The following is a 13,107-nucleotide window of genomic DNA, read 5'->3' as shown; positions in this document are numbered from 1 at the left end:
AGCTTCCCTTGACCATTACTGTAATTTGTTTAGAGGGAAAATAGATAGCCAAGTGCTGCTGTGTCTGGAATCAGAATTTTTCCCTTGTAATACTGCAAATCCATTGACATTCTGAAGCTTTCTGTGTTGACAAATACTGGAATTTATCTCCAAGTTTAAAAAAAATAGTAATTTTTTAGTTCTCTTAAACATCCATCCTGGTAAAATCTCTCCTTACAGAATTCCTCTTATTTTATTGTGCATTCAAGGAAAACAGTCTTCTTGAATCATAAAGCATCAGTCTATTTGCTAGTAAGAAATCAAGAATTGTGCCTTTATGAGAGAGAAGGCTGTTGGATTCAAACCTACCTCTGTTTTGCCCTGAGCAGCCAAACCTTCCAGTGTTCTTTTAAGCACCTATGGAAATTATGGTATCAATTTGTTTTTTGCAAGCTAATATGGGAAAAGGAAGGAGCAGACACTTTGGGATTATAAACCCTATTTTAGGAAAGGCGCCTAAGCACATGCTTAGGTGCCCTTCCTGAACCGGCACATTTTATAGAATCGTGGTCATGTGACATACTCTTTAACTATTAACTTTCTGTTTCCTAATGGCTCTCACTATTTTATTTTGAATGACTCTCTTCATTAGTGTATTAAATTTCATTGTAATGCTAATTGCTAGACAGAGTTGTAGTGCAGTTGGCTTATGCCATGGTTCATTGAAAACTTACTATATTTGGTAGAAAATTGACAAGGTTTATCTTTCTAAGTTGCTATATTTTTCCATACCTCCTTCAAAGCACATAGTGTGCTGAGTTCTCAACAGAAGAGTGAACATCAGCTTTTGGAGGCTTACTCAGCTTTTCTTTTGGCCATACAAATGTATTAGTTACCAAAATGTTTGAATTTTTTTTGCCTGCTGATTAAATAACTCTGACAAACAGGTTTTTAGTCTGTCAATTCAGATAAGTTTTAAATCACATTTATTGTGTGTATATGTGTGATATTTTTGTAAAGATGAAAATGAATGCCGTACCAAGCCAGGTATCTGTGAAAATGGTCGCTGTGTGAACATTATTGGAAGCTACAGGTGTGAATGTAATGAAGGATTCCAGTCAAGCCCATCAGGCACTGAGTGCCTTGGTAAGTTGATTTCCTTGGCATACATTTCCCATTACATGAAAAAGTATAAACTCAGTGCAATAAAATGGAGGTGGAATATTTAAATAAAAAAATAAAAGCACTGCTTGCTAAGATTTCTACCAATAATGCAGACCCTGAGTACTTCACACATCTCTTGGCTGTGTGTATAACAGATTAAATAATGATCCTTGATCTGTTTTTCAGGATTAAGATAAATTGAGTTTTCAAAGAGAAAACAATGATTTATTTTATTTCTGGAAAAAATTATAATTAACAGTCAGGAAAAATGACATCAAATGGTGGTTTCATGCCAAAGGAAAATAGTTTAGCATCAGCCTTGCTTACCCTATATGCAATGTTAAGTAATAAATCTCACATTAAGAGCAAAATATTTCTAATTATTCCATTTATGAGCCAGATACTGCTGCTACAGAATTTGAATGTTAGATCTGTTCTACTGTACAGTTTTGTGTAAAAGATATATGTACAAGCCATTACTTTTCAATAACTATTTTGATCAGTTTTTTCCTCATTCACTGTTTTGCTAAATGGAGATTATTATAGTATGAACATTTAAAGTAAGGACAGGAAATGTTACTGGCAAAATTCTATATGTCATAGGCTCTAATTTCAGTCTGTAAATGAACATTTTAAATAAATTCTAAACAATTAAAAGGGAGGTGATGCAAACTTGAAGGATCTTATGCCTGCTTGGAAACAATAAGAAAGTTTTAGGATAGTCTAATAACCTAAAGAGGAAGGCAAATGAATGCAGACACTGATAACGGGGGAGAGGGGCAGGAATGGTTGATGAAGCTATTATTGCATGCTGAAGAAAGGAGAGTGACTAAAGTTGTTGACTGTCAGGCAGGGGCTTAGTTTGTTAGATTCTAGTAACTTCTGGAAGACAGAAGGGCATCTGATAATATCTTGGATTTTTTCAGTCTTCATACTGTTGAATTCACAAAGGGGTTTCCCATGTTAACTAGTAAAAATGAAAGCTACCATTCAACAGAGCAAACAACTGGTTATTGTTTAATACTTTTGGTATTACCAGACATCAGTGTATGAATTTATCTGATTCAAAAGGCTTAATATTTTAAGAAGTGATACGGGAAAAAAAGCAATTGAATGAACTGAAGTAATGAAACCAGATAATTCCTCTAAAGCAAACTACAATGATTGTCAAGAATTGTTGAGATATAAGGATTTATGCTTCTCCCAAAAAATGCAGAAAATCAGTTTCTTCAAGAGTAAATGTGCCACTGAATGAAACTGGGTTTCATGATCCTGCTTGTGAAACATTTTCAAGGGAAATGTCTTCATCCAAATGTAGTTGCAGTGATAATTTAAGTCCCTGTTCTAAACCTACGAGCAGATCTTCAGCATCGATGCAACCACCATCAGCATCATGACTAGTTGGTTGAACAGGTGGACTGATATCCCTCCTTCCCCATCCTACACAGGATTCCAGGCTAGCTAAAGAGGGGAGTAAGACTAGGTGCTGCCACATCTGACTTTTAGGCACCCTGCTGCCTAATGGAATCTGCCGCTCTCACTTAGGCACCTAGGCTGTCTATACTGCACATGGGAAAAGTTAGAGCAGAGTCCCCCATTAACTAGCCAATATGATATGCTGATGAGAGGGATGTGGCCTAAGCCCTGCCCCTCAAAGAGAGTTAGATGCTTAAACAGGAGGTGCCTCCCTCCAATTGGGCATTTCAGCTGTAAACTCTCTCCTGGATTTAGGGCTGACCTGGCTTAGGTGCCTGAGGTAGAGGAGGGTATGTGATGGTGCTTTTAGTCAGTTATTGCCAGTGGGTAGGGCACTCACCAGAATGTAAGAGACCTAGATTCAAACTCCCGTTCTGCCTGGTGTGGAGAAGGGCTTGTGCCCCACCTCCTAGGAGAGTGCCCTTGCAATGGGATACTCTGGGATGGGTCTCTTCTCCATCTCTCCTGTTAGGGCACTCACCTGAGATGGGGGAAGACCTGGGTTCAAGTCCCTACTCCAGTGAATATTTAAGTATTTATTGGAACACCACCACCCTCCTCTCAGCATACCTACTGGATCGAGCCTTGAGGATTAGGCAGGCAGGGGAATGCCTAGTTTGTGACTCCCACTGGGGCTTAGGCGTGAATGAGGTGCTAGGCGTCAGGACTCAGGTGGCTTTGTGCATGCCCAGCAGCAGAAATGTAGGCACTTGAGGTGTCTGTCAGTGGAAACAATGTCTAGGGACTTAAGGAGCCTATAGGGCTAGATAGCAGCTGGGGGGGGGGGGGAGGATTAACGATCTAACTTTTGGATTTAGGCACCTAAAGTAGCAGTTAGGTGCCTAAACCTCTTTGTGGCACTAGCCCTCTGTCATTAAATTTGCATCCAACTACCATAAGTACTTGAAATTTGCATTGAGAATATGGAGACCTTTGCTCAACATATCAGATCAGTGATCTCTGTAGTTCATGACATCATCCGTATCAGGCTCCCCCATTTAACCTGGCATTAAAATGAAGGTGCTGGTAGCAGACTAGAAAAAAGAAGGCATCTGTGCATCTCTGCTTGGATGGCTAGGTGGTAAGAGCCAAGAAAAAACACCAGATGAGGGAAGCCCTTGCCAGGATATGCTTTCTACTAGAGCAGTGTTTCCCAAACTTGATTAGTGACCAAATGGAAAGAGGATGGCTCAGGCTATTAATCACAGTCTAACATCAATCCCAAGGAAATACACTGCTCTTTTGAATTAAATATATGAACAGATATTTTCAAAAATTTACATTTTGGGAGAGTGTTCTTGGTGCTGTTTCCATTCAGTGCTTTTAGGGTCACGGTATCACTGAATGCATTGTGCTGGGTATTTCTTTATAATTAAAGCCCAATACATTTGCTGATCAGATTGTGCAGTCTTGTGTCAGAGTTCAGTTTAGTTTAAGTATGAATCAAAGCTTTGTATGAACTCCAGGTCAGAATGTACTCAATGAGCTCTAGCTTTCAACATTTCTTGCACAATACACCTATTTAGTAGAGCAGTAGTTGACTTCAGTTATTTCTTAGTTAGAATATAGAAGAAAGTGAATCATATTGACATTATCAGCGTATGGCTCCACAGTAGGAAAATTCAGTCACAGGTATAAAGTTTTACTGATATTTAAATTAGTTAAGCATAAGCAGAATTAAAATTGATAGCCATAGGCTTTAATCAATGTAACTGCACTTGACTTTATTGCCTTCTGTACAGTTTTTTGGACTGACTGAAACCCAGTAAGATTTCAAGATAGCTAAATGTGGACTGTAATAAAATTATGTGGGGGAAAAAACAGTGCAATGATTGCTTGTCTTTAGTAAATTTAGTTAGATGACTATGGGTAAAAAATTTCAAAAGCACCTAAATGATTTAGGAGCCTAAATCCCATTGAAACCCACTAGCAGTTAGGCTCATAAGTTGTTTACGGGTTTCTGAAAAATTTTCTGTATAGCTACAATTATTAAAGCCAGTTTTCATAAAGTAATCAAAAAATCCTTTCTCCTTTAAACAATGGATGAATACGGGGCTATTAGGTAAAGGCTATAAAGTAATTCCCTAAAGGACTGAAGTAATATTCAATAAAATATATAAATACTTTACATTTCAAATTATACCCCACACTAAAATCTGCTGCTCAGCACAGACTTTATTCCATGACTCAGGTCCACCTTCTAGCTTCATGGTAGCTATGACACCACCACATGATGTATGCTGGGATATCACAATTAGTTACCTAATTTCCTTAATAAATATTCGTAGGTCCCTCTTTAAAACAGTGAAATTCAAAAGCTTTAAGTCAGGAACCTCTCTTACCTAACTAGATACACTGTGTTTACAGAAAATAATTCTCTTCCAAGCAAATTGGATCTTGTTAATCTCTCTAAAGTTGCTGTATTACAGGTTATATTTTTTAATGAAGAGACCATTTAATATCACTGTGTAATTATAGCTGGTGGTTCAAATTAAGGGGAACAATAAAGGCATATCTAAAAAAACCCTAACTTATGCAGGGAAGTGTAAGTTATAGTTCTTTGTACCTGCTGATTCTATTCCTCAGTAGATTTGCACAGACGATGATCAGGCAATTTGCTGTCACCTGTCCTCCCTCACAGTAACTAACAGAACAAATGTAAGATTGAGTAGTGCCCCACCAGCAGAAACCGTTCATCTGAATCAGTTTAGCCCTGTGTCTTTCGGGGTTCCCCAGCAGAGAACAAGTTAAAATGTGTTCTGTTCCTAAACGTCCCTCGTGGTGGATTTTCTTACACTGCTTAGGGGTATGATGGAGATACTATGCTTCCACAAGCCAGTGCAAACCAGGAATGCATATGATCCATGGTGTATCACTTTTAGTAAAATACACCTGATTTTTACTATGAAAGGAAATATTTTGCCAGTGAAAGAGCTACTTTCAGAGAACAGCCTGCAATAAGGAAATCCATTCCATTTTAACTAACAAATCAATCAGATGACACTGGTCCTATTACTAGTGTCAGTATCGTCTGTGTAAAAAATTATGCTAATTGGGGGGATATTTAGCATGCTAAGACCATGTTTACACTTAAGTTTGCCAGTTTATTTTATCATTCACACAAGTAAGCTGCTCTGCCAGGTTCACTGGGGGATGCTCCAGGATGTATTATTGTGAGACATTACTGATACCAGGTCTCATGTAACCACTGACTCACTTGGGGAAGCCCTAGCAACCCTTTAAGAGCAGTAGATTGTCAAAATATTTTTAGGGTAAGGTAAGATAAACCATATTAATATGCTAAAATGCTCCCCAAAAACTGGTTGCTATCAGAGTCACTCAGCACATAAATCTGGGCTCATTGCAGTTTTCTTTTCTAGTTCACTTTTAAACGCATTCATATGCAACAATAATGGACCATAATAGTATCAGTGAGACTTCCTGTTTAATACACATCCAGCTCACATTCTTTCTTGACCCCTCCACTCTCTCCTTTCAGATAACCGCCAAGGATTCTGCTTTGCTGAAGTTTTACAGACAATGTGCCAGATGGCTTCCAGTAGCCGTAACCTTGTCACCAAGTCAGAGTGCTGCTGTGATGGAGGGCGAGGCTGGGGTAACCAGTGTGAGCTTTGTCCACTGCCAGGAATCACCCAATATAAGAAACTGTGTCCACATGGACCAGGATATACAACAGATGGAAGAGGTAATTGTGGGAAGAGGTAGAGGAGAGGAAATAGACAAAGATAACACAGAAAGTAACATGCTTTCTTAAATCTCTGAGATATTTAGCTGAAGTTACCAGCATTTCTGAAGTTTACTGCAAAATTGCTCAGCTTCGTGTTTTCTACACATTCAATAATAATTTATTTCATATGCTTTTCAATGGGCAGCACCTACAAATCCTTACCTAGTACCTGCTGTGGGAATATTCACATAAGCAAGGATTTGCAGAATTGAGTCCTAAAGCAGGAGACGACGACTAATAAACTGAAAGGCTAAAAGTTGTCGAGAACAGGGGTGGGCAAAATACGTCCCGCGGCCCAGATCTGGCCCGTCTAACATTTCTGTCCGGCCTTCTCTGCCCCTTGCGATCTCGAGTCCGGACCGCTAAAAGTCCCACGGCACAGCGGGGCGCTCAGGCAGGCTGCCTGCCTGCTGTGGCCCCACACTGGTCCCGGAAGCGGCAGGCTGCTGCTAGCATGTCTTTGTGTGCCCCTTGCGGGGAGGAGGAGACGGCTCCATGTGCTGCTCCCAGCACCATCCTCACGGCTCCAATGGGAGCTGCAGAGGTGGTGCTTGCGGGCGCAAACAGCATACGGAGACCCGCTCCCCCACTGCAAGGGGCGCACAGAGACGTGCCAGCAGCAGCCTGCCGCTGCCGGGAGCGCCCCACTGTGCCGCTGGCTGGGAGCTGCCTGTGGTAAGTGCCTCCTGGCCAGAGCCTGCACCTCGCAGCCCCTTCCCCCACCACAACCCCCCGTCCCAGATCAGAACCCCCTCCTACACCAAACTCCCTCCCAGAGTCCACACCCCTCACCGTCTCCTGCACTCTGCACCCACCTGGAGCTCCTCCTGCACCCATACTCCCTCCCAGACCCCGCACCTACTCCATTAATATAGTAGAAATGTGCGGCCCATGACGACTTACCAAAATTCGTGGAGCGGCCCCCCTACGAAAATTATTGCCCACCCCAGTCTAGAAGCTGTTACATGCTGCAAAAGGTATACACATGAGCCAAAAGGCATCAACAACTGAAACCTGCAGCTACACAATAGTTTCATTGTACGATCTACATATTTCTTCAAAGAAAGCATAAACGTGTTTTTAATTCTTACGATTGATTTGACTTTCTTTTAACATAATCTAAAGAAAATTCACTTCTATTAAATATAGACATTGTGTAAATTAAGTTTGCAGAACTGGAGCTTGGTTTCTCAGTACATTAGCAAGAGAATTAGGTTGGACCAAGTTACAGAGTTCAGATCCAGAGGTAGAACAGAATTTAACAAAAATATGAAGGGTGATTGGATTGGGCCCATCTCTAATGACAAAGTAAGGAAATAGGAGTTTGTAGTAGAAGCATGTTGGTGGAAAAGTAGGTAGAATATTAGGGTAAAAAAAAGAATCTGTATACACCCAGTACTGTTTCAATGTCCTGTAATTCCATCAGGGTCAGCAAGCTGGAGTTTATCACTGAGAACAAGATCATTTTATCACCTCTCAAAAAAGGCAAATGAGAGAATTTTAAAACAAAAGGGGAGGGTAATGAGCTTGGTTTTAAAAATTAGATGTTTCTAGATTGAATTAGACTACAGATGCTACATTCATATGTGATACTAATGAGCTTCTGCTTAATCATATTTTAAAAGGTGACGTGTATATTTCTTCTCCAGATATTGATGAATGTAAGGTCATGCCAAACCTGTGTAGAAATGGCCAATGCATCAACACAATGGGTTCCTTTAGATGCTTTTGTAAAGTTGGCTACACCACTGAAATAAGTGGGACATCCTGTGTGGGTAAGGTTATCACTGTAATGTTTAGTATTTTTGCTAATCCAACAGATTTTTTTTAAAATGAAATGTTTATTTTCTTAGTGAAATTCCCAGGTAAATTCTTTAAAGCCTCAGAATACAAAAATTCTCTCTTCCTCTCTTCACAAAATATATTTTAGTCTTCACACTTAGTTTTAGGGAGCCTTGAGACCTGATTTAACATATTACAGTTCTGCTAACCTAGTGATATTTCAGCAACAACCTGAATGAGATACCACTGAACTGGCCACTAACCAGACAAATCATGGTTTGGGGAATAAGCTTTTGGCACGTAGAGGCTAATAATTAATTGCTCGAAAGGACATGTCAGGAAGTTACCATTAATTAAGACTAAAGGGACCACAGAGTGGCCCTGAGTGAAAGGCTTTGTCTTTAGAAATTAGTTTCACTGTTCTAGCTGATCCTCAAAGCAAATGCACTATTGCTTCAGTTATCCACCCTCTCAGGTTACTTCAATGGTAGCTTGCATCTGTAAAGAAGAGGACAATTAGGAAGCAAGGAAAGAATTATAAAAATAATTTGGAAAAATTAAGAGATTTATTTGTGCAGCTGTTCAGTAGCATCCTTGTAAGTAAATGAATATTTTTTACTAATTACTGATTCTCCTACTTAGATCTTGATGAATGCTCCCAGTCTCCAAAGCCATGCAACTTTATCTGCAAGAACTCAGAAGGAAGCTACCAGTGCTCATGTCCCCGTGGCTACATCCTGCAAGAGGATGGAAAGACATGTAAAGGTGAAAAAAGTTGTCAGTTACATCTAGATTCGTTATTTTATGGGATGGCTACTTTATAAATACTAGGACTGTCAAGCAATTAAAAAAATTAATCATAATTAATCACACTGTTAAACAATAATAGAATACCATTTAATTAAATATTTTTGGATGTTTTCTACATTTTCAAATATAACACAGAATACAAAGTGTACAGTGCTCACTTTATAATTATTTTTGATTACAAGCATTTGCACTGTAAAAAAACAAGAAATAGTATTACGTGAATTAAAAAATACAAGTAATGTAGTGCGAAGGAGTACCTGTGGCACCTTAGAGACTAACAAATTTACTTGAGCATAAGCTTTTGTGAGCTACACCATTCCAGGGGACATGCATCCATGCTGATGACAGGTCAGGCTCCATAACTATCCAAAGCAGTGCGGACTGACGTATGTTCATTTTCATTATCTGAGTCAGATGCGACCAGCAAAAGGTTGATTTTCTGGTTAGTGTTCTAATTTCGTGTTCTGTAGTTTCTGCATCAGAGTGTTGCTTTTTTAAGGCTTCTGAAAGCATGCTCCACACCTCATCCCTCTCAGATTTTGGAAGCCACTTCAGATTCTTAAACCTTGGGTCAAGTGCTGTAGCTATCTTTAGAAATCTCACATTGGTACCTTCTTTGCATTTTGTCAAAGTGTTTTTAAAATAAATAACATGTGCTGGGTCATCATCCAAGGCTGCTATAACATGAAATATATGGCTGAATGTGGGTAAAACAGAGCAGGGAACATACAATTCTCCCCCGAGGAGTTTAGTCACAAATTTAATAAACACATTTTTTTAATGAGTGTCATCAGCATGGAAGCATGAAAAGGCATATGAATGTTTAGCATATCTGGCACATAAAGACCTTACAATGCCAGCTACCAAACTGCCATGCAAATGCCTGTTCTCACTTTCTGGTGATACTGTAAATCAAAAGAGGGCAGCATTATTGCCTGTAAATGTAAACAAACTTGATTGGCTGAACAAGAAGTAGGACTGAATGGACACTTGGGCACTGAAGTTTTACATTGTTTTGTTTTTGAGTGCAGTTATTATGGAACAAAAAAGATCTACAATTGTAAATTGCACTACAGTACTTGTATGAGGTGAATTGAAAAATACTATTTCTTTTGTTTATCATTTTTACAGTGCAAATATTTATAATAAAAATAATACACACTTTGATTTCAATTACAACACAGAATACAATATATATGAAAATGTAGAAAAACATCCAAAATATTTAATAAATTTCAATTGGTAGTCTATTGTTTAACAGTGTGATTAAAACTGCAATTAAGTTTTTTAATCATGATTAATTTTTTTGAGTTAATCACATGAGTTAACTGCAATTAATTAACAGCCCTAATAAATACCCTCAACTCCATGAGGTGATATAACAGCTGCAGCTCCCAGGGAAATCTCTGGTCCAAAGTCAGTGGTGATACAGAAGGTGGTATATGTTGCATGTCAAGTATAAGTCGTGTACAACTTTTATACCAAGTTGAATGCCAAATTAATGGATTTGAAAAAAACGGTAGAATGACTCAGGAAAAGCCTTGCACTAATTCCAACTGCAGGAGGAAGCTAATGCTAATTTACCTGAGGTGCATGATGATCAGAAAATGAGTGGCTAACAGGCCTGATTTGCCACTTCATTACACTAGTTCTACATGTGTAACTTTTTGTTAACAGAGTAGAGAATCAGGGACAACACTATTTAACTTGCTCCAGCATGTACTTCCCTGATGAATATGGATTTATGCTTCAAGTGATAAAGAAATTAATATTAAGTTAAAAAGGAAGTACTTTCACATGATGATCTTGTTTAAAGAGAACAAACATGGTTACATCTTTTTCACTGAGTCTTACTAAGAGAAATCTGCTACTTTCAGATCTTGATGAATGTCAGACCAAACAACATAACTGCCAGTTCCTCTGTGTCAACACTCTTGGGGGCTTCACTTGTAAATGTCCACCGGGCTTCACTCAACATCACACTGCTTGTATTGGTAAGAACACGTTAACACTAAGTTTCTGTACATTTCTCTTTGTTATAAAAACAAGGGCAATATTTAATATGAGCCTATTTATTTTGTACCACAGATTTATTAATATACAGACTATTTTATTTCTCAGTCGTTCAAAAAGGCAGATAATTATGAAAAGCAAAAATATCTGAAGCTCATCTACAATAAGCATTTTTGTAGTGACTATTTGTAGGTAGTTACTGTATATTAATTCTAAATGTACCCACATGAAGACAGAGGTAAAATATTAAAATCTGACTTAATCAAAAACAGATTAAAGAATTTTTTCTTTCCCTTGATAGCTACAGATGTCTTTAAAAACTTTAGCATATATATCTTACCAACTAAAGCCATCCTCATGTGTAGTGTACACAGTTGGGTCAAATGTTTAGAAGACCCTCCTTTTTCCTCACCCAATCTGTACCTGTATTTTGCACCAGAGACTGAATCACAGTACAAGCACAAATATTTGAGTATTTATGGCTCTAAGTCTGCAAATTAAGTAATTAGACTGGCAAGTTTAGTAGGTGCAAACTACACCTACAAAAAGGTATGAATATTTACCCTGTATGTGTAACCTCTTAACCCCATCCCTTATGTACTTTCTTTCTCCTCCTTTATCTGTATAAATATTTTTTGTTAAAAATCACTGCATTTTTTTCTAGATAACAATGAGTGTGGTTCACAGCCATCACTTTGTGGATCAAAAGGAATCTGTCAAAACACTCCTGGAAGTTTTAGCTGTGAGTGTCAGAGAGGCTTCTCTCTGGATTCTACTGGATTAAACTGTGAAGGTAAATTCTGAAGGCCATACATTCTCTGCTAAGGCAGAAATCTGCAGTTCGTTCTTATATGAGTAGTCCTACTGAAGTCAAATGGAGTATTTGCGTGAGTTGCAACATCAGACACTTAGCCTTAGAGCAGACAAGGAAAAAAAACCAGGAATGTAGTTCAGAAGATTTGTATCGACAATTTACTTACCCTACTGGTTTGTTGTGCACACTCACAGTTCAATTTGCCAGTAGTAGCATAAGCAGAATCCTGAGTACTCTGCCGCAGAACAACTACTAAACTTCTCAGCTGCAGCCCCCACATTCCATTGCAACAGTAATGTATGCTCTCTCCATAAAATACCCTTCATTCCTGCCCCCACACCTCTAAACACACCCAGTTTAGCTCATCATTGAAAATACTCAAAAGACACATATAACAATTATTTCTGAAGCTAAGGTTTAAAGTTTTGCTCTCCTGGCAGCCCAGCTTTACTCCCTTAGTCTCAGCTCTCATGTTATCCAGGCAGCCCATCTTAGAACCAGCTTCCCAGCCTCTCCTCCCATGTGCACCAAGGAAGTAGTGAGCAATTTATCTTCTCAGTTACTATGCATTTTTTTCAGGCAGCCTAACTGCTTGCCTACACTCCTGGGAGCAAGCTGGACTCCAGTTCTGGCTCCATGGAGCAGTGAAAATATTTAACAGAAAAATTTTGGTTTCAATCAATTTCGCAGCTCAACAAATGTTCAGTTTGGAAATTGTCAAAACACCACATTTTGACATTTTTAAATGGAAAAATTTCTGTTTCAAATTAGAGTAATTTTTGTAAATGGTTTAAATTCAAACAAAGTTTCAGTTGACCCAAACCAACATTTTTTCCAATTTTCTCTTCCCCAAAATATGATATTTCAACTTGCCATCCCCATTCCAAATGGAAAACAATTTCCTGACAAGCTCTAACCGAAAACCAGTTCCTTTGTAGGAAAATTAGAGCATAGGTGGCAGCTGCAGCCAGATCTCAACAGTGCAGCAAACCGAGAGTATTGGTGCCTGATGGCAGCAAAGTGAAAAGTTCCACGGCAGAAATGCTGAATTCTCTGGTATCTTGGAAACATGCCAAATTCCATGGCTATTATTTTAGGCTCTCTCCAGGCTCAGGCAGGTGACACTGCATCAGTAAATTTTAAAAAAGTGAACAGATTATAATCTTCACAACCGTAAGCACTAGAAACATTCTATTTTATATGAAAGTTGGGATTTTGAAGCAGTTTTCCACAGGAATCTTGGAATATGCATGGCCCAGGGGTAGGGTTTTAGCTTGAAATGTGTGACAATAAAATAAAGCAACTTTTTAGAATATGATAA

The 13,107-nt window shown here is 38.7% G+C and overlaps 1 protein-coding gene across 1 annotated transcript in view; it reads left to right on the top strand.

Moving 5' to 3' along the window:
* Positions 1-13,107, top strand: part of FBN2 (fibrillin 2) — a 254,203-nt gene that overhangs the window by 228,069 nt on the left and 13,027 nt on the right. Inside the window, exons 56-61 of the mRNA XM_073344871.1 lie at positions 1,000-1,125; positions 6,119-6,325; positions 8,017-8,142; positions 8,792-8,914; positions 10,837-10,953; positions 11,637-11,765. Coding sequence (XP_073200972.1) covers positions 1,000-1,125; positions 6,119-6,325; positions 8,017-8,142; positions 8,792-8,914; positions 10,837-10,953; positions 11,637-11,765 — 828 coding nt within the window. The remainder of the gene's footprint in view (positions 1-999; positions 1,126-6,118; positions 6,326-8,016; positions 8,143-8,791; positions 8,915-10,836; positions 10,954-11,636; positions 11,766-13,107) is intronic.

Source organism: Lepidochelys kempii, chromosome 5, assembly GCF_965140285.1.
Source record: "Lepidochelys kempii isolate rLepKem1 chromosome 5, rLepKem1.hap1, whole genome shotgun sequence".
Lineage (NCBI taxonomy): Eukaryota > Metazoa > Chordata > Testudines > Cheloniidae > Lepidochelys > Lepidochelys kempii.
This window is presented reverse-complemented; position numbering and strand designations above follow the sequence as displayed.